The sequence below is a fragment of the Nipponia nippon genome, unplaced genomic scaffold (genome assembly GCF_047370975.1).
Source record: "Nipponia nippon isolate SJK-2023a ecotype South Korea unplaced genomic scaffold, ASM4737097v1 scaffold_7, whole genome shotgun sequence".
Classification (NCBI taxonomy): domain Eukaryota; kingdom Metazoa; phylum Chordata; class Aves; order Pelecaniformes; family Threskiornithidae; genus Nipponia; species Nipponia nippon.
This window is the reverse complement of record NW_028262391.1, coordinates 11,599,520-11,625,011: the sequence shown is the minus strand read 5'-3', so window position 1 is coordinate 11,625,011 and position 25,492 is coordinate 11,599,520. Positions and strand designations below refer to the sequence as shown.

At 46.2% G+C, this 25,492-nt stretch overlaps 1 protein-coding gene across 4 annotated transcripts; it reads right to left on the bottom strand.

Annotated features, from left to right (window-relative positions):
- Positions 1-1,742: 1,742 nt before the first annotated feature.
- On the bottom strand, positions 1,743-21,859 carry EIF4E2 (eukaryotic translation initiation factor 4E family member 2). 4 transcript variants are annotated; one of them, XR_015700696.1, is made up of 9 exons: positions 21,732-21,858; positions 20,795-20,909; positions 19,259-19,393; positions 16,689-16,793; positions 13,605-13,757; positions 13,381-13,517; positions 4,844-4,922; positions 4,525-4,653; positions 1,743-2,226 (listed from the first exon to the last, which is right to left on the bottom strand). XR_015700696.1 is itself a non-coding variant. In XM_009468421.2 (8 exons), the coding sequence occupies exons 1-7, from the start codon at positions 21,749-21,751 to the stop codon at positions 4,877-4,879; spliced, it is 711 nt and encodes a 236-aa protein (XP_009466696.1). In that variant the 5' UTR covers positions 21,752-21,858; the 3' UTR covers positions 1,743-2,226; positions 4,844-4,876. The 4 variants fall into 4 exon arrangements, 3 of the variants coding, with proteins under 3 accessions (XP_009466696.1, XP_087596479.1, XP_009466697.1); XM_009468421.2 differs by lacking the exon at positions 4,525-4,653; XM_087740353.1 differs by lacking the exons at positions 4,525-4,653; positions 16,689-16,793 and having other exon boundaries at positions 21,732-21,859.
- Positions 21,860-25,492: the final 3,633 nt, after the last annotated feature.

Here is a 25,492-nt window from a genome sequence, read left to right as displayed (position 1 = left end):
GGCTCTTCCACCGCTCACTCGCAAAGCGTATTTAAGGGTGAACGCAGCAGGACTGCAGCATTTTCAGATTTAATAGCAAGCCTGCACTCATCAGCACCAGCTTAGACGCGGGGCATCAGAGGCGAGAAGTGGGCAAGTACATGAAATAGCAGACGTGGACGCGACGCGCAGCTGGGCACAATAACAGGACTAAAGCCCTAAGTGATGTCATCTGCAAGAAGCTAAATGCGCTGTGGATAAAAGGAGCCTGCAGCTAGTATTTCAGCCTTGCCTTGCAAGGCTATTTTTGCTTAGATTGCCAAAATGTAATTACAACTAAATCCCCCCTAACAAATACCGGAGAGCAGCAGGGGAGAGTTGTATTTAAAAGGAATTTTAAGTAGCAGCCGTAGTAGTACCTGATCGCAGCAGGGAAAACAAACTGTGCCTGGAAAAGAGCATTTGGCTGAGGGCTGGTGACAAACAACTGGCAAGGGCAGGAACAGGACCGCGGGGTCTCAAGAAACACAGAGAGGGGTGCCACCGCAGCCCGGGGAACTGCCCTGGTCCCTGCCCAGCCAGATGCCAGCAGGCACAAACCGCCTGACCACGGGGAGCAGTTAAGTCATCGCTCTCGGTGCGCTGAATGTTTCTGGAGACAGCCTAGGACTGACTTCTGGAGACAGCCTAGGACTGACACCCTCAGTGCAGAAAACAAACCCTTCAGAAGACTGAGTATTTTAAATTGTGTTCTCTGCCAGACCTGGCTGCTTTCAGTCTAGACTTCAATAATAACACGAGGAATTTGCAATTGGAGTCATGAGGCTGAAGGTCTCCTGGTCCCCAAGGCCAGTAATCGTCCCAGACATGGGCCGCTAGCTCTGCGGTCGCCCCTTCTCCTGGGGGACGGCGCAGAGCACGTAGGGCAGGAGATGTGCCCCATCTCTGGCCACAGCCTGCCCTCCTGGGCCTGATGCAAAGGCTCTATCAAAAACGAAAGGCAATTGTGCGATTCCCCAAGGAAAACGGGAAAAGGCTGGAGCTGTTAATGAGTACAATTAGCATTGTAGTCAAGCAGAATCAGAGGAAATAATTAGCTCCATTGTTTCTGTGGCATCCAAATTGCAGCCATGCTGGCTTTCCAGGCAACAACCCATCAGTCTAGCCTCACCCTGGAGGACAGGAGACAGGGAGTCACTCATAGCCCCTCTTCTGGTCACAGCTTTCATGCAGCTGTAAGTGGCGGCCTGGGCCATCACCCTCTTCTGCTACACCCCCTGGGGGTCCAGTTTCCCAGATGGCCGGAGACTTGCAAACCTCGGTGCACCCCAGAAGGACACACGGCCCTGCATTCAGCCTTTCCTTGGATCCAACGCAGGGCAGCACTGCTGGCTCTCCACCGAGACAGCAGGAGTCAAAGCAAGTAAGTGACACCAAACACCTCTTTGTCCTAGTTTACAGGAAGCTTGCATCCCTCTCCCCAACAAACAGGGCTGGGTGTAAGGCACTGCTAACCAAGGGGAAAAGACAATGCAAGCATCTCACTTTTTAAGATGTTACATCTCTAACTCCTCTGCCCATGTAACTCCACAAATATGGTGAAGTTTGGCCACCACTGGCATGCTTTGCTGCTTCGTGTAGGTGGGCAGCTCAGAGGAAGATGCTTTATGGAGGTGGCAGAAGCAAGCCTTGGGCCTTACCACAGCCTAGAGAAATACCATCCCACCAATTCTGAGACAGAGTCAAAAAAAGAGAGACTGAAAGAAACAAAGAGACCCAATAATTTATTGGCAGAGCTGAAAGGGGGCATTTGAAAACCATAGGGCTGACTCTCAACTGGGAAGCTCCTCCCAGCCGCAGAGAGATTTATAATACTGGTATCCCTCAGCAAAAGGCTCTGACGTTGAGGCAGAATCCCAGAGATCCTGCATGCCATGTAGAGAAAGAGAGGAAAGTGCTGCAAGATGCGGCCCCAAGGGCACGCTGCTAATTGAAAGGTTGGCCTCCCGCCCCACTGCTAAAAAAAAGTTTGTGTATGACAAAAATCAGCCTCTATTGTCACCACTGCTGGAGGGCTTCAGGTGGATCCTTCCTCCAAGGAGGAGTGCGAGAGTGGCCCATGAGTCCCTTCAGAGGTCGGAGGGCACTGGTGGAGACCTCTCAGTGCTTTCAACACGGAGAGAAGAGCTTAGTGCCAACTCTTGTTCTCACAATGTGATTTTTGTGTTTCGAAAGCTTGAATTATCCCTGGAAAACAGAGGGAAGAAAGAGGTTAAAGGTGTGCATTCCTTCCGATCACAGCACCCCCCAATTCCACCCACCGTGGCTACCAGTGTTGCCATCCCAGTACGTCACTCAAATCAATGCTCGTTAAACCTCCTAAGCAGATCTGCTTTCTAACTAGAGACTTCACTTAAGTCAACCTGCTGCTCCAGAACACTCGGAACACAGGGAGATCCTGGTTCATCCCCATTCATCGGGAAGAAAAAAAAAAGTGTCATCTCCTGTGAGCAAAGCATATGATAGACTCTGGAAACCTCCCTGACAGATTCTGGTGTTTAAACAACTCGCAAGATCTCTTCCTTCCCAAATATTTGTCCTCGGGGATACTGCTTGGAGCACAAATATACCATCAGTCCAACCTTCTCCTGCCTCTGTCCCTCATATTTACGCTCCTTTTGTCATGCCGTCAACAACTTTAGCTCTCTGGTCTCTCCTACCTTAAAAGAATACCTAATCTGAAAAGGACGTTTCCCTCAAGTTTAAAGAGAAGAGTTTCTTCAGCAGCTTTTACTCACGTGAGTACAGCCACATGAGTCACAGGGGCTAATGACAAAGAAAGGACTGCTAGTCCACAACCTTCATTTGCATAGTCTTGCAGCACATGACAGATTGGGCAGGTTACAAAAACCTGTTAATGCTTACTGCTAGCCTGTGAGCAGCAGCAATAGGCAAAGCATATTTACACATTAATAGAAAGGTGGTGTGTTTTTTTAAACTCAAATGGAAATAAATGAGATCACAATTATTTTGAGAGGATAGGTTTGGCAGCTCTTCCCATAACAGGGACAGGGCAGTAAGTTGCCCAAACCAAACACCTAGGGATGCCCAAGCACATATCGCACCAAATGGGCAGAGCCGTGTTGAAGAGCAAAGGCAGCAGCTTCAGAAGCGAGGTGCTCTGCAGGACTGTAAAATCCTGCTTAAACCCTTGAGCTAGCATTGCGTGCTGCTAAGAGCTGCACGGTAGCTGTAACATCACAGCACAGTCCATGCTGGAACACCTCCAGGAGGCGGGCTGGAGAGCTGGAAGAGCAGAAGGAAGTACAAAAACACTCTTTAGAGAGTTAAACAAGTTACTCTGCTATGACATGACAGCAAAAACCATGCTGGAGGCCATCTGCAAAAGACTGGGGTTCACCTTTGCACTTGCCAGCAAAGCAGACTGCGCTGCCATTTGGGAACACGATTCAGGATTCATTAACTGGATTCTGGTTAATTTGCAACAATGGTTTGGCTTTTTATCCCGTACTATACTTTCACCCGTGCCATCTACTTCAGGAGGACAGCACACTTTGGTTAGCTCTTTCTCAGACAAGTTTCTACATTTCCCCTCCTTCTGCCTTTATCAGGGTGCCCCAGGGCCTCTGCTCATCGCTGCTCTCCCTGCTCAGCACAGGTAACCCAATACAGTTGAGAGCTAAATCAACTCTGTCACTGTTTTCCTATACACTTGGCATGTTTACTGCCTTCCAAGACTGGTATTTCATGAAGTGAGCTGGTTTCCTCCTCTGGAAGGTCACTTGAATGTCACCTAATAACACCACCACTACTAGCTGCCCGTGTAACATTTTGTAACCACTGATCCTCACAAAAAGCCAAATCTGTGAGGAAAGATAGAGATTACTTTCACCCATGACTTCAGAGCAAGCTCTGAGACCACTGCTTGCCCAATGCTGCGGAGGGAGGTTTTGGGATCCCCAGAGGCCCCTCGGAGCTTGGCTGTGTTGGAGCAGCTACATACCACCATGGGGTGGGAACTGGGCAATGTAACGCTTCCTTCCAGCGGGTTCCTCTGCTCTGGCACTTGGCAATGCAGCAGTCCCACTTGGCTACAACCAAACGCAACTCTCATTGCCAGGCCTCCTGCTAGCCCTTTTTAAGAAAAGGGCCTGCCACCAGGGAAGTGGGCACTGGCGGGGAAAAACAATCTACGCTGTGAGGCTCACAACAGCCCTGAGCTCACCTTGGCTATTTTCTCTGCACATAGTCGGTTCCCACTACCAGAAGTAGCAGGTGGTTTCATCTCATTAGCCACAGCATTATTATTTCTAAATACAGTAGCTACTGTGTGTCCTTCCTGAACAAGCTTATATTGACAGACTAATTTATTCTGCTCCAGCCCACTGTCAAGAGCAAAGGCACGTATGCCAAGCTCCAGGCGCCTCTCTCAGTGTCCATCACATGGATGTGCTTAGCATTCATTTACCACTCCATATCTGCTTACAGTCAACCCTAGGCAACAGACCCGAGCTGAAGACATACCTCTCAGCCTCCTGGGACCAGGTCTGGGATACAAGTGCCTTGCACAGAGGAAGGACACTTCAGAAAAATACCACACAGCATCACAACAGAAAATGCTGCGTGAATGGAGACCACGGTGAACACTGGTATCTTTGATCAAAAAAAAAAAACAAAAACCAAAAAACTTTAAAAATCATTTTGACCTTTGGGAAAGAGCCAGTAGCAGAATGGGCCCCACCACCAGGCCCATAAGGCAAGAGAACATGCCAGCCCAAGGGAAGAGGGTTGGAAGCTGAGAGGTATGCCATGAAGTCACGTAGGAAGAAAGATGAGGCCCTACCCTGGGTGTGACAGAGGGAGGGGGAGCGTTCGATCAGCGGCCACTGCTGTTCACCAGGCCATGAAACTCCTCCCAGGCCCTGGCAAGCCAGAGGGAAAAAAAAAAAAATGAAACAAAAACCAAAAAAACAGCACTTCAGATCAAAGGCTTCTTAACTTTTAACGAGAGCAGAAACATTCAATGGCGTTTGAAAGGCACTTGTCTTCAGAGAGCAAGGCAATATTCTCTGATAGCCCTAGTGGATAGAAGCATCCTTAAAACCCAGCCAAACATCTGACAGCGCGAGGCAGCTTTAACGTTCTGCACAGACATGAAGCGTTCCCACTGGCTGCTGGTGATATAGCCACATTAATACCCAGAGACAGGTATGACCTTCCCAGCCACAAATGGAATATCCATTTCCTATTGCTAATAAAATAGCCGATGTTACGTCTTTCTGCAGGATTATCAACGTTCCTTGGCTGGTTAAACTCAGCCAGTTACCGGCCTCATGCTTCACCACATACCTGCGTATGTAGTAATCCCCCCAAAAGGGGCTTCTTTTCTAAGCCACACGGCTTAGTTATTACGAAATTCTTCGATCAGGTGGCAGAACCCAACTGTTATTAGAAAGTCTCATTTCCTTTTGCAAACCTGCATTGTTAATGACGACCCAGTAAAAACATTAGAGCTATTTGAAATGAAAATGTTTTCAGATTAAGTTAGAGGGACAGGCCTAACGCTGCATTCCCTGGTGGAGAATGTTACCGACGGACGAAGCTAGCAGACTGAAAAATTGCTGTCTGTTTTACGAAGGCAGCATACTGAAAGCCCTCTCAGGGAGGGGATGCGGAGGTTAATGTGAGCATGACTATTATCTTCTGGGATCAGAGACATCAAAGAACCTCATAGTTCTCCATGCCCAGCAAAACAGTGCTGGTGCCTACAGCACATGCCAAGCCATTTACTGAACCCAGAGAGTCCCATGGAGCTGAAGGGACCTTAAAGGGAACCCAGGTCAGTCATAAACCCAGACCACCCTGCAGATTTTGTTCCTGGTACTTAGCAGCTACCTCACATCTTGTTTTCTGCATTGCCTCATCTCGCCACTGCAACACAACAGGAGAGTCCAGAAATGGAAATCCTGTATTAGTCAGCATCTGTGCCAAAAACAGATCACCAGCCTGGCTCTTACCTGAGCCTCACAGAGTGAAGCTCCCAATCAGCATTTCCAAAAGCCGCTCAGGTGTCATATGCTCTTTCCCAGGAAAGTCATAGCCCAAATAAACACAGAGCATACTGGCAGAGTGCCTGTCACGTGCGCTCTGCAAGACTGCACACCACATACAGGCAGTCTTGCTGGGAACCCAACAAAGAGGGCACAAGCAAGAAGCTAGTCACTGTGGTGTACAGCCTGGAATTTGTGACACTGCATTCCCAGACCACAGGACAGCAAATCCCTCTTTTGAAAGTGCTGAAGGTGAATCCTAAAGATCACCGACTTCAGCACCACCAGTACAAGCCTGGTGAGTGGCAAAACACTCCAGTTCTTCCCAGTTCAAAACTGCTTTGACAAAACTTCCAAGAAGCAACTAAATCTCCATAGCCCCCCAAGGCACAGGCTCCTGTGAAGTACCAAGGTGATGAGCTGGTCTAAGGGAGTCCTTATCTATGGCTGGCTAGGTTTTCTCCTCAGTCTCCTTCCATCCATGGTAGCTCAAAGTCCTCCTGATCTTGACTAGGATGGACAAGTGAGTAACAGTCATCCATGGGGGTCCCAAAGCTACATCGTATCTCTAGCCGCCCCTCAGACATGAGCCCTTGAAGCCAAAAGAAACGTGAGGGAGAAAGACAGCAAAGTGTGCTGTAGGTGGACCAGGACAGCACCCAGGACATAGCTGTGGTGCATTAGTACACCAGGTCAGATCTGCAACTCAGCTTGACGTACTGCAGTATGCTGCTTGGAGAAGAGAAACCTGTAAGTGGCTCATTCTAAGCAAGGCAGCAGCACAGAAGCCCCTAAATGGGAACTTTCCCCCCAGGTCTCCCCAGACACAGCACCGTTCAAGGCCACAAGGCCAAGAAATCTCCCAGAAAGAGGAAAACTGCCCATGTCACCCAGTCAGCACATGGTACTAGACGCTGTGGGTACAACTGCCTCCCTCCAGGAGAAAGTCAGGGGGAAGAGAAACTCTGGATCTGAAGCCCTCTTAGCTGCTGAACACAGGTTGGAAAGCTATGCACATCTCCAGTCTTGTCAAAAGGTCTCTACCTCCATGTCTTCCCTCCAGCCTCCCATGCCTTGTATTTCTACCACATTTCCATCACCCATAATCACACCTTCTCTCTTTCCTCTCCCACAGTTCTCCCCAAACTCGTAACTTCTGTTCTCTGCAGAAGGGACACAAGGGCAGATTATTTGTCAACATAATCGATAATTTATTACCCCTTTTCAAACCAAGGAGTTCCCTGTTCCAACATCCCAATAACATCATGCACATAGTCCTTCAGCTGCCAAGTCCTTCTCACAGTCATAGAGGAAAAGCTCTTCCAGCCAAGAATTAAGCCAAGACCCTCATACATATTATAGTACTAATTACTCCAACTATCTGCTGACTTGACTGAAAAAATCCACCAGGATGTGTCTGCCCTAATGTACCTAAACTATGCTAGCGGAGCAAACTGCTCTCCATTTCATACCGAACAAGGCTGCCAGTTAATTTCGTCTGGCAGAATCTTTATGACCTGTGACGTGCCAAAGGCACAGTGCCAGAGAGTCTAAGAGGTTATTTTTATGTATAGACATTTTTAGTACCTTATTGCTATACTGTCTGCGCAGCGATCAGATACTCAGTGAATTGATCCCCAACACTTAGGTTATTCTCATTGAACAGATGGGGAATGGAAACATTAGCAGGCTAAATAAAGCCAGCCAGAGCTGTTCTTCCACACTCATTCCTGACCCACAACTGTTGAAACTTCCCACCTTCTCCCCCACTGCCCAGGGTCAGGACCCAGGCAGGGCTCCCTTCATTCCCCATCAAGTAAGTTGGGGGGAAAAAAAAAACCAAGCACACAAAAAGGAGCCACTATCAGAGACTCCAGCAAAAAGAGGAAGAGCAGCCACAGCTGCTTCAAGGGACTTTCCAAATCACCATTTTGCAAGCAACACTAGCTTTTTTTCTCCAACCACCCTCAATCTTTAAAACTTAGAAGTTCCCCTTCAGTATTTCCCTGTGCAGCCCTGCCTCCTTACCATCTCCTTCCCCAGCTAAAAAAAGAGACCGAGAGCTCACAGTGCACGCTACCCTCACAACAGTCACCAAGGTCTGTCCCTTCCGCCAGCCTGCGTGCAACCTCCCAGCACACCAACCACTCACTACACTCTGCAGGTATGGTGTCCAGAGCAGCACAGCCTCCTCCTGGGTGCTCCCCATGTTCTATCAGAGCGTTTGGGATTTGTTTGAAGCCAGTCAAGAACTTTGTGACAGGGCTGAAAACTAATAGCTTTAAAAAAAAAAAAAAAAACCAGGATGTTCTTCTAGACTGAAATAATTCTTTCACATATCTGGCAGTATCTGTAGCAAAGGCAAATAGAGAAGCCATCACAACTTTGAAATGAACACATCTGAACTGACCTTCTTGAAAAGAAACATGAAATAAATAGGTTATAGTCACTTCTTTGGTAAGAGACAGGCCACCAAGATAAGGAAGCCTTTTACAAAGTCACGGACACTTCTGAATAAAGCACACTATGGTGATGGAGAACGAATCAATGAATCCATCATTTCAAAGCCCAGGTCTACAGAAGTGCTCTTAGACTTGCAGCACCTGGAAATATTACTGGAATTGGAGAATGGAGTGATAAATGAATTAAGCCAGTATTGCAGAGACTCAGGAGAAGAGGACAGCTATCAGATCTGGAACTCACCACTCTCCTCTAGCTTTTATTCCTGCTCTCAGACTTGAAGGAATGAGGGTGAAACAACGCAGCTCTCTAGAGCTGGCAAGACCCACGGCAACCTGCCTTCCGCTGACAGGATTCAGACAATGTGTATGGGTCCCAGTTGCAAACCATTTAACTTCAGACAAGGTTAACCCTGCCCACACCATTTAAGATACAGTCAAAGACAAAGATGACACAACTAGGACAGCAGCATTGAGGAGTTCTCCTAAGGTCTTGGAAATTAGAAAGCAAACAGAAACCAGTGCTATAAAAACATAACAGAGTTACAGAATTATCTGAACTCTGATGTACAAGGGAGATTTCTCACAAGCACCCAACCACCAGCTTACTGTTTCCCAAACACTGATCTTCTTGCCCAACACCTGACACTTCCATGAGGATTTCTCTTCCTCATTCCTCACTTTCTTGTCATTCCTCACTTTTTAGTCCCGAGAACCTTGCCCCTGCAGTCTTCTTACAGTGCATACCTTTATTCCCTCCATAGGGTATCTGCTTGTTTCCTAGCTAAAATACAGTCTGAGGCCACTTCCTCCAACTTCCTGCAGTGAAATGAACCCAGTGCCAGCCCTATTAAGATCAACTATTCTCCTCATTTACTCGAGCCGTCCCATTAGTTATCAGTGGTGACTTTGAAAGGAAAGGATAGTTTTACACCCTGCTCAGCTCTCACTGCAGCAGGCACTTACAAATAACTGAAGCTTTGTTTTCAGAAAAAGCAGCCTTGCTTTAGAGCTGACAGGACGATCCATAAAGTCACACAGCAACCAAAATATTTCCAGACCAGCCTGCTCAGTGGCAGCCTGCTGTATAGCCACAGGTCTGGTCTCTCCTGGCACATGAAGCAATGTTGTTGAATTCGCTTGGGATTCCTGGATGGTACTGCAGGTGAGAGCTCTCCACGCAGGAGATGGTCACTGACCACACAGTTATCAGTGTGGAAAAGAAAGGCTGATAACCCCAGCCAGGGCAAAGGTGTACGCAAGACAGCCAAGCACTTCATGCTGCAAGGCTCAAAAAAAAAAAAAAAAAAAAAAAATCAAAATCAAACTTTAACATGATTCGTTCCCCTCCACCCCTCTCTCAACTGCAGTTCACTCGCTACAGATATTTGAATATTTCCAGTGGCTTCATTGAGACATGACCAGGCTGTGCCTAGCAATATTCTGCTTTCAAAAAAAGCACAGTGCAGCTCCTAAGGCAGCAAAAGTAAAAGGTCATTCTTTTTTTTTTTTCTTAATTCCAAACCACAGGGAGTGCCACTGTCCATAACCCACTGTCACTGCTGGACCATGTCACCTCCAAGGTTAACAACGCTGATGAGCAGAACCTATTAAGTGGTTCACTACATCCGTGTGCCCCCCTCTCAGTCCACCTCCGAGGGAACAAAGAGAAGCGATTTCTCTCCAGCTAGTGAAACAAGGTAGCCCACAAAATGTCACATATGTTCCTTTCAGGCGCTCAGCACTGTAACATCTAAGGTACTATAAATCCCCTGGAATTAAGCAGAGTCCAAGAGATTGCTCTAGCTCTTCTAGCAAGATTGGAAATTAATACAGACTAGGCTGACCCTTCCACTCACTGGGATTTAGGCAGCTTGTCAATATCACGAGCAAGAGAAAGGACAAACACAGGAAAATTGCTATGAAAGATCTGCTTATCTAGCTAAACGCACAAGCCCCACCACTGAGAGCAGAAAGGACAGAATGCAGAATAGCTCCTTGGAATAGCTGTGAAGCAACAGATACTTTTCAAACACAGCTTGGCAGCACCACTGCTTTCTGAAACAAAGGGGGCTGCGGCCTCACTGACAACTCATGAGAAATGGTGTCTAAAAATGAGTTAATACGAAATGCATCATCACAAAAGGAATATATAAAACCTGAAACACAGGGCTCAGGTTCCACCGTCAGGGGCATGCTAGCAATTTCTACAGAAGCGTTCATTTACAGTGTGTCAAAAGCTAATCCAGGTCAATTCACTACCTAAAAGTCAAGGTTTTGAGAAACGCCTGCTCTTTTCTTGCTAAGCGTGCTCCCTTCCCCGAAGCACAATCAATGCCAATCAAACCCTGCACATGAGCAGAGCTCTAGTGGAGAGATGCAGCCCATACAAATGAAAAATGCCATGAGCCCCCCTAGAAAGGCAGCCCTGACAAAGCCTACAGCACGGCTCTTCCATTAGAGCCTTTCATAAAACACAGCCAGAGTGTGAATATAGAGTGCTGGCTAGAAAGCCCTCCTGAGTCATAAATCACATGGTACATGCGCAGCATAAGTGGAGTTTATTCATGACGGACAGTATTTCAACAGGGCTTGATAGATGGGTGAGGAAAAGGAGCCAGACTTTATGGAGGATAGAACTAGTTACACAAGAGATTCTTCATTAGTGAGAGAACCTTAATGATATGAGGCATAGCCAAACAGAGTCAGACTGAAAGCTGGGGCTGTCCTGCTCTTCTCTGTCAACGAAGCGGGCACCATTACCTCTCTGCAGCTGCTGCCGCTTGCTGCCTGCTGGTACCAGGCGAGAAAAGCACAAGAAGTCGGTCCATGCATCACTACACAGAAACTCCACTGACAAGCAGTTCTGCTCTGAATTTACACCCATGCCGTTAGAAGGAGATGTTGGACAGCACTGCAATCAGACTGCTGCAGCTCAAGCGAGCAATGGAAAAAAAGAGCTCTCATGATCCCCTCCATGGCAGAAGGTTAATTGCTTAGATCTACCTCACCAGGATACCATCAAACCAACTCCTGACTATCCCTCCTACCCACAGAAGAATAAGTGGGAGACAAGCCAGTTTGCTCCTATTTAAAAATTGCTCCCAGCTGTAATCTGAGCTACTAAACTTGATTCCTCAAACACCTGTTATTCTTGGACAAGCTCATTTTGCACCATACATCAGCAGCACAAACTGAAACTTTGATGCTATGCAGGAAGAGAGGGCAACAAGCATGGCGTGTTACACTGTTGTAGAGAAATAAGACCACTACATTGGATGCACCATCACTCAAGGACTGCCACCTGCCAGAGCAAGAACAGTTACAAACATTGCTACAGCAGCATTCTCTGTCCTAGGAAGTGTTGGTGGCCATGGCTTATAAGGGAAAGGCCACACCATTTCCATTCTAAACTTGCTACATGAACCACCACCCCAGCTTCAGACAGCTGGCTCAGGACACAGCTTTCCCTGCAGAGACCGAGGCAAGTCAAACACCTCCCTTGTCTCACAACAAAGCCGCATCACCACAGTCCGCAGTCTGCTACTGCTGAACAGGAGTAAAATATCCTGTTATGGGTCCACAGGAGCACTTTGCTATCTCATAACATGGCCAGAGAGTCGATAGTGCCCTCTCCTGGCAAAAAGTGCACGAGAAACGTTACTGGCAGAACCACGAATACGAGATTTCAAGAACAGAAGTGGGAACTTTCAGAAACCAAAGCTGCCTGGAAAAAATTCAGTTTAATAATAATAATTTCTCCTTCCCTTCTCTCTCCCACACACCCAGGAGGGAGGGCCACATGGAACACCGGATGCCCACAGGCAGTTTAAATGAGACCTCTGTATTATTCCTAGTGATCCACACTCAAAATTGGCCACAACTGGAAGCTTGCTGTCTGCTAAAAACAGGATTGATGTCACCAAACTGTTTGACAGCACACTGATGACAGAGTGATTATGTGGAAAGGATAAGCTAGCATAATGAAAGGAAGTCATGAAAGGTACTTGCACCCTGATTACGGGCTAGATTAGAAAGCTCACTGCTCTATCAACGTCTTATTAATTTGTTTCACTTCTTTTTCCGGGTACACCTTTTCAAGTGTTAATTTAACCAATATGACCTAATCAGTGTATTGGTTTATAATACGCTTAAGAAAAAGAGAAAAAAAAAATTACATTATTCACCTCTAACTAATACCTATATATGCAATTTTTCGTCACTTTGTGGGAAATAAAAGTCACCCTGAATGGCCTGGTATGGTAAGCTATAATAGGTTTATTTAAAAATACAGCTCTCCTCTCTGTGTACCATGATCTTCTACTCTTGTTAAAGAGCCTCTGTCACCAGGGCCTGGAAGACTTAATATACGACGTTTATTATGATTAGAAATCATTTGTACAGCACTGTAAATTCACACAGCACTTTCCCAAGACCATTTATAAGTCTAATGGCACTATAAATCCCCGTTAGCTTCCGCACTTTATTCCCCAGAATCTCTATTTATTCAAATGATCTTGTCCCCCCCCAGTGCAATCTTGTCTTTGAATACATCAAGCCACAGTCCCACACTGGGCGCTGCCCATCTCCCAGGTGACAGGCTGGGTGGATTGCTGATAAAGCCCTGGACTATACACTTCAAAGAAATAAGGTTTTACTCTTAGAACCAAACATCCCTAACAACAGCACGATAATGACACAGATATTTGGCTTCCAAAGTGCATTGGCAACAATCGCTGCTGTTTGTATTACTGTTTGCAGCAAACAGCCCCAACGCACATGAGCATTCCTCTCAATTCTTGCAATTTGCATTAAATTGCTTAAGCACGCATGCAACCAGCAGCAGGCCCTCCCCCTGCCACCACACGTACTTGATGCTATCGGTGTGTGTTTTATATTCCATGATGGTGTTGGGAGGTAGGTTGAGCACTCTTCGTAACGTATCGCGTATCCGGGCTGTCGTGGCCTGGTCGCTGGCTGTCTTGTTCCATATCGAGATAATATCCTCCTACAGAATATCATGTGAGGGGTAAGCAGATGGTATTTTTTGTAGCACTGCCAAATGGAGTACAGGCCAGTTCTCAGAAGCACTTACCTGGAATCGGACAGAGACGACTGCCCCACAGATTTCTTCCCCCACCATAAACTGTTCTCCCAACATCGCCAGAATGAGATTCTCCCAGCATCGTGACGCTAAGCCCTTTCGCAGACGGATAATCCATTTACCACCATTTTTGTTGGCATCATCCTAGGAAGAGGGGCAAGAAATCGATTTGTTTTCTTCTAGCTATTTTTCTGCTTCCCACAAGAAAGCAGAGCCACAGACAGGAGCAGATATTGATTGGGTGGGGCAAGGGACAAAAGAGAGGTATTTTCAAGCAAAAGCATTTCGCTTCTCCCCCATACAAGCAGAGACAGAGGTATACCACTTACTTTGAATACAAAGTATTTGAAACAATGACTCTCAGCATTCCAGACGAAGCTCGATGCACTGAAGACTTCAGCTCTAGTGTTTTCATCCCACTAGCAAAGACTAAAACCAGCCTACCAATCTGCACACAGAACCAGAGGCAAGGACCCTAAAACTATTCCTAAACCCAAGACCGATTCCCCTTTTGTCTAATCCCCTGTATATGTACTTCTGCTTGTAAAACAGGAAAAATCCCTCATCACAGAACATGGAAGGCAGGGAAGGAGTTTGCAAAGTGATATTTAAATGCAAGCAAAAAGTTGAAAAACACTTTCCTTCCACATTTCCAGGAATGGGCTCACAAGTTGTGTTAACGCAGAAAGGACCGGTCCTTTCTCTGGGAACCACTGACATTATCACACATCACACAGCTGGATGTTTGTTCCAGACTGCAGCGACCCAGGGAAATAACCAAAAATGAGGGGAGAGAGTACAGAAAAAAATTATGCTAAGCACCCAGTCCATCACCTCAATATTGTGATTCCATATGTTGCATCTGAAAAAGAGCTGAAAACTGCCACAGGCTCCCCTGCTTCACAGAATACACACCTATGTGAAACAGCAGCTCCTCCTCTGCACAGAACACTGTGGCATTCTCCTGTACACCACTGTAGCTGGGAAATCTTACAAGGTGAGAGGGGAACAAACTCCAGCCAAACCCAAAAAGAAAGAGGTAGGAACAAGTCAAAGAGGTGGCAGGTAGGAAGGGAAAGGGAAGACAGGTCTAGGACAGAAACAGAGAGCAAAGGGGAACTCAGATGGGACTGCACAACACAGGACACCCCTGGCCAAATCACCAGTAATCCCCTCTGCCAAGCTAGGACACACCTTAAGGATGCTAGGCAAAGCAGCCCAACCCTTCTGAATGAAACAAAATTTACTTTATTTTAGCCTTAAAGGTTCTTTAGGGCTCAGATAAAACTAACCATTTGTGTGCTCTCAAAGACAGCAAGTGCTAATGAAGCAATCCTGAGCAAACATGGAAGTGCCAGCATAACAGCAGCATTCACCAGACTCCCAGTTTTCAGGTATGACCTAAACCCTGTACTGAAAGGGGAAGGCATCAGCTCCAGAGAAACCTCAAAGCATGACAGCAGCCACATGCAAGGTGAAGAATCCAAATCCAGACAAGCTCTAGGAATGCGGCATACTCCCATGAGATGCAAACTACTTTCTGATTAAGCGTCCTTGTTTTCCAAGTTGTGAACATCACACTTTAAGAATTAAGCCATCTAAGCTTCAGCCTTTATGCAGGGAGTTAGGTTTAATTCCTTAAACTTTCCACAATGACTAAAGGAGGTCAGAAGAGAAAATGGCATCACTCAAAATATTTCAAATGTGGTTTAAGCAGGTTCAAGGCTAGAAAGAGAACAGTGATTGGGAGGCAGATGCTGTATTGTGTGTTTTATGGTTATTGTTAGTTTTCTTTCAGGTTAAACAAGCTTCGGTTCAGTCAAGCATTTGATTTCCCTTTACCAGAATAATAATGATTTGCAGCCTGGTAAATCACCAGGGAACATTATGCTTAGTGCTTCTGACTTTACCCAGAAAAGGCACAGATGGATCCAGCAAAAGATCAGAGCTACATACATGCATATATGTGCCTACAAAATGACAGTAAGTAGGGATTAGTTTGGAAGAGAAAGGAGCATAAACAAAACCCTACAGAGCAAGCAGCAAAGGGAAGGCCAGCAGCAAGATCCCAGGTCCTCATTTATAAATACAAGAAGGGAGTGGGGCCAGAAGTAAAAAACACAAAGAATCTCTCCACCCCCATCTTAAAATGGCTACAGGGAAATGCTTTATAGAAATTCTGCTATCATTAACTTGTGGACTCTCTGGCTGACACATTATCAGAGCAGCTAGCTCACTAGAAGTCCAAAGAGGGTTAAACATTTTATATAAATTGTATTTGCAGTAACTGGCTATAAAACACCTTGCTTAAAATAATTGCCAACTAGGGTCACATATAAATTTCTCAGGACCAAGCAGCATAATTAGGTACTTCAGAGCAACACATAAAATCCTCATATTGCGAATGGTATTGGTCATTGCTGGAAGCAGGCCAGGAGAATGATTTGCTGGGCAAAGATTTTTTTTTTTCTTTTTTTAACAGATTTGGATAGGAATGAACAGAAGCAAATAAGTGCTCTGGAACAAAAAAAGGAAATGAAGGGCTAAGTCTTCTTTCCATCTCCGGCTCTACGTACAGCTGTAGGCTTTTAACCATATGCACTTTTTCCTTCCTTGTCTGAAAAAGGAGGGTTGGTTTCTTATAGGCTTTGTTGAATTCCACTTAGAGAGGTCCAGCCCTTCTAGAGGAAAGCCCCACACTGCTGTCACTGGACACAGCTATAATAAAGGGTAAGCGTCTATATTAGGAGGCACAGAGCTTAGTTGGGGTCCCCCCTTCTTTGGGCTCCAGGCAACGTTGCCCAGAGATCCTCTGGACCCACAGGCAAAGGCAGTTCTGCAGCCTTTGGGGGAGTGCAGCTAGCAACTCTCTGCATCTTCCTTCTCCTCTGCCAGCAGGTCACAAGTTACATGGAACAGAGTCCTGAGGACAAGTTTACAGGAAACCAAGAAGAAAGGACTGCACCCAAGAGAAGCCTGGAGTGCCATTTAATGACAAGAGTCCCCTCACTGTAGAAGGTTCCCTCCAGAATACTCTGGGAAAATACCAAGGCAGAAATGAGAGCTCCAACTCACCTCCCACATGGGTTTGATCCCCTCTTTGAAAAGATGGAAGTCACTATGGCCTGTCAGGTCCCCAGGACGTACCATGTGACTGTAAAACCGCCAGAACTGCTCCACCTGCAATGACACGAACCACACAATGAGGCTGCTCAAACTGTTCACAGCCAAGATTCCTACAGAAACAGGCTTCCCTTTCTACATCAGCTGGCCAGAGCCACCTTCACCTCTTCTGTTCTACTTTCTTGTCACAAGGGTGTTGATTAGGATACTCAGAAGGCGGCAGTAGGATCAGAGCTTTGGTGCCTGTTTCCGACTGGCTCCATTACCAGATGACCACCTGAAATATTCAGCAGGTGCCTCCACGGTCACTTGGTGTTTGTTTGAAGAAATCTGTGCTAAGGTAACTGCTGCTCTGGAGAACAGTTCCAAACATATCTTGTAAATCCTATGGTCAAAACTTTCGATTAGTGGATATGCATCAAGTGCATCAGCTACAGCCAAGCCTCTCTACACTATACACATTAGCCCTGCATTAACCACTGCTCTCTGCAATCGTGGAGACTGCAGGAGCCTCCAAATGAGACTTTTTTTAATTTAATTTTACTGTATCCAGGTTTTAAGACAAAAGACACATTCTGGTGCTGGTTTAAGATCTTAAAGCACCATCCAGAGCTTTTATTTAAATGCCTCTTATTTCCTTTTACAATCTGCCATGGTACACTCTGACCACCTCACTTGGACCAGTTTCCATTCTGGCACACCTGTGTCTAGGTCTGGCCAGAAGGCAAGGGAATTATCTTTTCTAATTCTGAAAAATAACATATTTATCCTTTGAGATTCTCTGGATGAGAAAGGATTTTAGAAAGGCTAGATCTTTAAAACAAAACAAGGCACTGGAAGAGATGATACTAATTACTACATTTCAAGAGGACTCTCCTCAGTAAGACAATAGCTATTAAGCAGACCAGCAGTGAAGCTGGAGGGGTGAGACACCACCCCAAGTACTTTATCAGAGACCTTAATGACCTGGTCAGCACTTGGAATTCTGTTCCAATCTCTGACCTCTGCCATCCAAGCAGGAATTTGCTTTTATAGCCAATAAAATTATGAACCAAGACTGAGGTGGGGTCAGAAGCAATCTATTTTTGTCAGCCACATCCAAACGCAATGTGGAAATTAAATTCTTACACCGAGTGAATATGCCCTCTAGTGGTTCGCATTTAAAAGCTTTTAGAGCTTTCTACTGAAAAGCAAAGAATAAACCTGAACCCAGATTTAGGCTCAGACAATTCTTTCTGAAGCTTGTTTTCCCTCCTCCTTAAACAGAATTTGGAATCGAACACATTATCAGATCTGCTGGCCAGTCCCTCTCCATCCTAACTGAACTCGAGCACTTCCAACGCACAACAGCAACCACAAAGTCTTTGCAGCAAAGAAGAGATGAGAATGTGTGAAGTTTTTCCTCTAAGGAGCTAAAAATCAATGTTAAGTCTACACTGATTTAACAGACTGAAAAGTTATTGCCAGATCATCATGCAGCAGCCATATTTTTCATTCACTGAACTAAAAGTACTTGCTCACAGAGGGGAACAGGAGCAGTAACTACCCATGATGATAGGCTTAGAGCTGTTCTTCCCACTCTTATCCTGTGTGGAAGCAATAACACAACCCAGCTGCTTGGACAGGCATATTTTTGCAGCCTCCAGAAGGGATAAAGGGATGTTGTTACAAATTCTCACATTACAGAAGATAGAGATTTACTGGTGGGCAAAATTAACATTTGCAAGGGACCCTGGAAAATCTGGACAAAATACTAGATTAAAAATAAATAAATAAATAAAAGAAAGCAAGCAGCCAACAGACTTCCCAGCCTTGAGAATGTGCTGCCTCTACAACGGAGACCTGTTTTACTTATGTATCTTGAGATCTTAATGACGGTTTTACACTGCCAGTACCATGCAACAACACAACACTGCCTCTCCAGGATATGCTTCATTTATTCCAGGAATAAACAACCACAAAGCATGGAAGGGGAAAGGGAGAGCAGTTTGCCTTTTACTGAACTTCACTGCAACACCAAACCACACCTCAGTCATCACTTCCAGACAGGCAACAGACAATGGGCCACCAGCTGCTTGTATATACAGCATGCTCCTGCAACACAGGCTTTGTGGTGGGAACAGGGGCGGGGGGAAGTGTGCGAGGGGGACTGTACAGTCTTTGCTTCACACCTACATTGCATCCAGAAAAGCTGTTCCTTTCTTCTCTTGCTTACCTGTCAAGTTCTGCTCCAGCTAGCAGATTTAAGCTACACGGGAGTTCTTTTCATTTTCTATTATTATTCCAGCTACCACCATTACCATAGGCACAGATGTCTAGCGCAGGGCAGAGGAGAACTGCTTAAGACTGCTGGAGGTAATTCAAGAACTCATATGTAAGTCATGGCAAATCACTCACTCTCCTCTGTTCCTGACAGCAAAGAGCAGAGCCTGCACATGCATACACCTAGCACACAGGGAGTAAGCCAGCCATGATGACCACGCCATGCCCCAGTGAGACGAGGACAACAGGGATATACTCACGGAGGCAAAGGTGCCAATCTGTTTGATGTTCTGTTCGTAACTCTGCGAGCTGGTAGGCCTCCCAGGTGTTCGTCTGGAGTACCAGAAGGTGTAATTATACTGCAAGGGGTGCTCAGCTGGCCCTGGGACAACAGCCTGCAGAACAGAGAAGTTTGCTTACCCCTTATACACTCCTCTAAAGGGGGAGTGGGAAAAATTACATTCACGGCATCAGAAGTCCACGTGTTCCTGCCCTCACAGACTATAAAACAAACAACTGATCCTCATTTTACAGAAAAATACTCTCTCTGTTAATTGTCTGAAATGGACTATTAGGCTAACAGCAGCTGACTACTTCAAAGACTATCAGAAATTTGCCGTGTAGAGATAGCTAAGGAAAGAAGCTCAGGAGATTGTCACAAAAAAGCAACCCTCATAACTATTGCAGGCAGTATTACTAAATTTTCCTTTAGTCCTTAATTGTTCCTATCTCAAAGGAACAAAGGAAGACAAACTAAAAAGGGCAATGCAAGAGTGTTAACTTTTTCAAATTAAGGGGAGGGAGGGGCGGGGAAAGACACTCTCCTCCTGGGAAGAACAAAAACGATTTATACCAAACCATGATTCAAAAGCAATTATAACTCTTTGGTGACACCAACTCCCTCAAGCAACCAACACCCTAACTCTGGGAGGATTAGTCTGTCTTAGAACTCGTTATGTCAGCTTTGGCAGAACCCATGGCTAGCAGTGGGCAACAATCATTTCTCAATTTCCAAAACACCCATTTCTGATTAAAGAGACTCTTAATGAGCATAAAAGAGGTTAACAAGAACACATCACCCAAGAGTCAAAATTGACAGAAAAAAAAACGCAACAAAAAGCCCTTATCTTGTATCAATTGATATTGGATATCAGTGGACTAGATATTGATTTCACTGGACTCGATGATCTTAAGGGTCTTTTCCAACCTTAATGATTCTATGATATTGTTACAGGCGTAACCAGGGCTTAAATCTCTACTCTCCTCTTGTCTATGGTAAGTTTATAAGGACTGTATTACTTTAGACAGAATACTTTTCCTAAGTACAAGATTTTAAAAAAAAAAACCAAAACCACAACAGCATGGATATATGCCTTCTTAACTAGGCATACACCTACAGAGACCCATCTTAAGAGTTATTTCAGCAGTGGCACAAATGCAGCCTGGTAAACCAACTGCAAGCCACCACTCCCCTGTCAATCAGTCCTTTCCCTACACCCTCTGCCACAAAAATTTTGTGGGGAAAATAAAAGTTTATTTCTCATTTCTATTCAAAGCCTCGCAGAGCACTAGCTGCGTTTGTGAAGGGAGTATTCACCCCTCAGATTATATACCTCCAAAATCTCCATCAAATTATGCAAATGCTAATGTAGGCCCTCTGTCTTCATTACAACAGTAAGAGCACATGAAGCAACCACAGCCCAACAGGGCATATTTTCCTTATCCCTGAACTGAGGACTGACTCTAGCACTCCCACATCATGTCCTAGCGATGGAATGCAGATGCCAGCACCGTACCTTCCTCTTGGTAGTACTCTGTGGTTTCTCTCGATCGTTCTTTTCCTTCTCACTGTCTTTCTGTGTGTTATTCTCCTCATTCTGGTCATGGTCTCCACTATCATCATCTTTCAACCTGATAAATAAAAAGAAGAAAGAAAGTGAGTCTTATGTCTTGCAGCTGAGAAGTTTCATACCAAGCCCCAGTAGTCTCTGCTTCCAAGCTCCTCCGTGGTACAAGGGCCATCAGCGTTTGGAAATCTACACTTGAGAACCCACACAGTAAAAACTACTACTACTTTGCATGCCAGCGCCCATCGCAGGCATCTTAGGGACACACTTTTAAGCAGAAGCAAGGAACAAAACGCCTTTTTAGAACAAATTCAATTAGTTCATACTAGATACTGATCTGCCACAGAAAACCCCAGCTACTTGTTAGGGTCCCTAAGTACTCAGGAGGCGAACATGGAGACCTTTCACTGTAACTTTGCTGACTCTCTCCCAGCCGGCTCCCCACGCCCCTACGCGCAGCAGAGGCAGCCCCTCAGGCCAGCAGGCAGCACGCCAGCGCCCTGCACCCCACAGGTCTCTCCGCCCGCCTCATTCCCTGCGAAGGGCCGGAAAAGATGAGCGAGAAGCGGGGCCAAAAGGCGGCCCGCGACTTCCCGACGGCGGTGCACGGCGAGGGATGCCCCGCCACGAGCAGAGGCTTGTGCCGCCGGGCCACCGCCCCCACCCCTCGGGCGCGCATCCCTCCAGGGCCAGACAGCAGCACCCGGGCAGGGCCGGGCCGGGCTCAGGGGGGAGGAACGGGGCTGTGCGCGGCGCCGTGACTCATCGCGTCTCGCCCGACCGGCGCGGAGGCGGCGGCGGCGGGGGGGAGCCTGCGGCAGGGAGCGGGGCCGCGCAGCCCCCCGCAGCGGTGGGGGGGCCGGGGAGGGCCGCGCCGCCGACTCACGCGTCGAATTTGTTGTTCATCGTCGCTCGCTGCCGCCACCTCCGTCCACCTCAGCGACTTCCGCTCCGCCGAGTCCGCGCTCCAAAGCCTTCCGCCGCTTCCGGCGGCGCGGGGAGAGCCGCCCCGCGCTTCCCCCCGGCGCCATAAGCACGGCGCACGCCGGAAGGAGCTGAGGGGAAAGGGAAAAAGAACGCTCCCGGTCGCCATCTTGAGTGCGGACTCTGGCGGGACACCCACGGCGGGGCGGCCGCCATCTTGAGCGTGGCGGGCAGGTAGAGCCACCATGTTGGGTGTCCAGAGGCGGGAAACTGCCGTGGCGTGGGGCAGTCGAGCTGTCACCTCACACGACGCGGGCGTGGTACAGAGAGACACAGCGGGTTCACGTACCTCACCGTTTTATTCACAGTGTTCATTTGCCTCTGGTAGATACAGTGTTAGTCGCTTTTTAAGGCGTCTGCCCAACTTGTCTCCTGTGGTGACAGGCAAGCCCCAGCCCTTCCTTTTCCCTTCAGTGTATAGCGAGGGATGGCGCAGGTCTTGTACAGGTGGGGCTGGGAGATTATCCCCACACAGCCCAGTCGTCAGCCTCCTTCACTGCATCCTGTGAACGGGTCTGTCCAGATCCACAGCTCGCTGCCATGGCTGCTGACACGATTTCCCTAGCGTGCCCTACCCGAGACATGGATAGGGCTCAGGGAAGGGGAGAGGGGAGGAACAAATACCACACCAGTGAAGAGCCTGCAACACCTGCCGTGCCAGTAGGTGATAGCGGACAGTTTATAGAGGGCAGGGGACATAGTCCCTCCTCCAGCATCTCCTCACACTTTATGGATCCGTTCCCAGGTTACCCTGTGAGCACAAAATCTTCTCGTAGTATTTTGCAAACCTTTGACCAATAATTTCTGCTATCTGGCAGAATTAGTAAATTTATTTCTGACTGATGCAGTTTCTGTTTCTCCACCAACTTGTGATGTGGAGAGAGTCAGAAAATCCATAGCCTGTAGGTCAGGAATATGAAAAAAGGATATTCAACATATGTAAGGTACAACATGTCCTCTGTTACTATAGCGTCCAAGTGTATTTATCCTTGCAAAGCACAGTAATGTGATGCTGGTATTCCTAATTTTCTATTTGGAAGCAAAGGCAACGGGTGTCTCAGCAACATCCCTGAAATCACAGAAGTGTGGCAGAACAGGGAAAAGGGGTCTCCCAAGTCCTAGGCTAAATATCGTTGCCACTGGAACTCCCATCCTGTTGTTTTACGGGCTCATACCAGTGCTCATAATCTTAGAGGACATAGAAAATTATTTAGAAATAAATACTAGCAGAAATGGTTTAAAAACTCATAAAGAATTTCCCAGTTAGCTGCAGTTACACATAAATGGGATCTGTGTGCTCTGAAGACCAGCAGTTCACAAAAATATTTCAGAAAGAATGTGTTATACAAATTGCTATGGAGACTGTTCATAGGTAAACCTAATGTGCTGCTTCCTTTGCTGGCCTCTTAGTCTCTGCTGATGTCAATATTAGTAAAAGACTTCCAATACCTTCCAGGAGCCAGTTCTTAATTAGCAAACAGGTTTGCATCCCCTGCCTTCTGAAGGAGCTTTAATCAGCCCTTGTTTTCCCACAGGACAATCTACCTTACTACCACAGTTCATTTCATTGAGGATTTCGGACATCAGCTAGTCTTAGCTGCTTTTCCTCAAGAAAGTGAAGTTGCAGCAGGTGTCCAAAATCACCACCTCCATTTTTTTGCTACCTAGACCTTATTATGGGAATAAATAAAAATACTTGTGGCAGGAGATCAGATGTTAAGACTTGGCCTGTGAAACAATCACTGTAGGACAGCTGTGTGCAATACTGAGGATTGCTCTTACCTGCAGAAAGCAGCATAAAGGCTTCTCTGTTCACACAGTTTCCATCCTCATCCAGGAAATGACCAGGGTTAAACTGTCAAAGGCTCTCCCACTGCTCTTGATCATACAGGACAGAAAATATGTTGGGGAAAATTAAGGTATCCTACTGAAAGACAGAAGGAACATATAAGGATCTTTTTCACAGAGTCAAAAACTAATGACGTAAATTGCCAAGATATCCGTTGCTCTCTTTAAATTGCCCAATGCAAGTGCCAACTAATTATGAGAGAAACAGGGTCATGCTGTGCTATCTCCTACAGAACAGCTTATTTAGAAATTATTAGGCATTCTTAAAGATTGATTTTAGAGCACCAGAGGATGCAGTAATTACAGTAATCAAAAACTTTTGGGAAAAAAAACCAACGAAAACACAAACACCACTGAACTGAAGGCTTCACACTAATCCAAGACCCCTGACTTTGACCTTGATTTCCTCAAAGACATCTTCCCCCAAAGACACATAGGTCTTATCCATTGGGAAGACCACCTACATGAGGTTGGATATGATTTAAAGCATTCTACTCATACAATAATTGCATATACAGAAGCATTTTTTCCAGAATTTCTGTGGTTTTCATATTTTTCTTGTACCAGTTTAAAAGAAGCCTAGAGTCATTATACTGGTACCTTTACACTGATCTACTGTTGAAATCCTGTACAGAAAAATGGTAAAAGTAACATCTGTGCAAAAGGAGAGGGAAACTGAGTACAGGTTTGTTCATGTTATAAGATGTAGATAACGTTCAGCAACCTATTCACAGTGAAGACTTCCTCACAAGTTGCTCAAACTCACCTTTAGACAGTTTTGCAGCCTGGGACAAAATATAAACACATGCGGTGTTTAAATTGATAAGAGGGATCTATTACCTGGCTTTGCTTTGTCTAAGGATTGTCCCCAAAACTTAGCAGCAGTAACACACCTTAGTAAAGGGAAGCCTTGCAGTGCGGTATCCTGGGTGCGCTTGCACTTAAACCCTATTGCGCTCATGCTGCTATAGTGCATTATCTCACGTAGAACTGCATTTGTCTATGGCAGGATCGTTTGGTCCTTATATGCAATTCCATAGGATGGATCAATGACAACATCCAACTCTTCTTGGACTTGTTCTGCAGAATAAAAGGACTAATAAAGAGAATTCAAGGCAGTTGATGTGCAGACTCTAGGCAGAAACTCAAAATTCCCAAGACACCTTATGCTGCAGGACTCGGGCAGCTGAGTCAACTGCAGTTTTCCTATTACCCTACCACGAGCGAGGACAGCGACAGGTACAAGTGCAGATACACGCATTTCTGACCTCGTGCTTCCAGATATACCATCACAGAGAGCCCAGCATAATGCAATAGTGGTGGTATCTGAGCCCGCTACAAAGACATCTGTGACTGCTTGCATCATGTTGGTCTCACCAAATGTAGAGAGTGGGTCATCCTTTGCCTGCAGGTGAGACAGACAGTGAGATTTAAGACTGTTTTAACAGCATAGCAAATTTCCAGCCACAGAGCTTTTTTCATCACAGGGTCTATACTGAGTTGATGAAGCTGGTAAGAAAGCAGCCATGTAGCTCTGTTAAAAAAATAATCTTACTGACTGAGGAAGACAGCGTACAGTAAGCTTTCTTTCAGTCTAGGGTGAAACAACATTACTCTCTCTGCGTGACTGCTAAGGAACATCCTCAGTACCTTCACAAAGTGCTTTGCTTCTGAGCTTGAATTCAAAGAAAGAAATAGCTCAACAGTCTCTCAGGAGGAAAAGGAGAAGGAAGTAGGACTGCAGCTGGAAATATCTTAACTACAAGCATTTTAAATATGTTGCAGCTGCACAAGAGACAATTACTTGTTACCTTT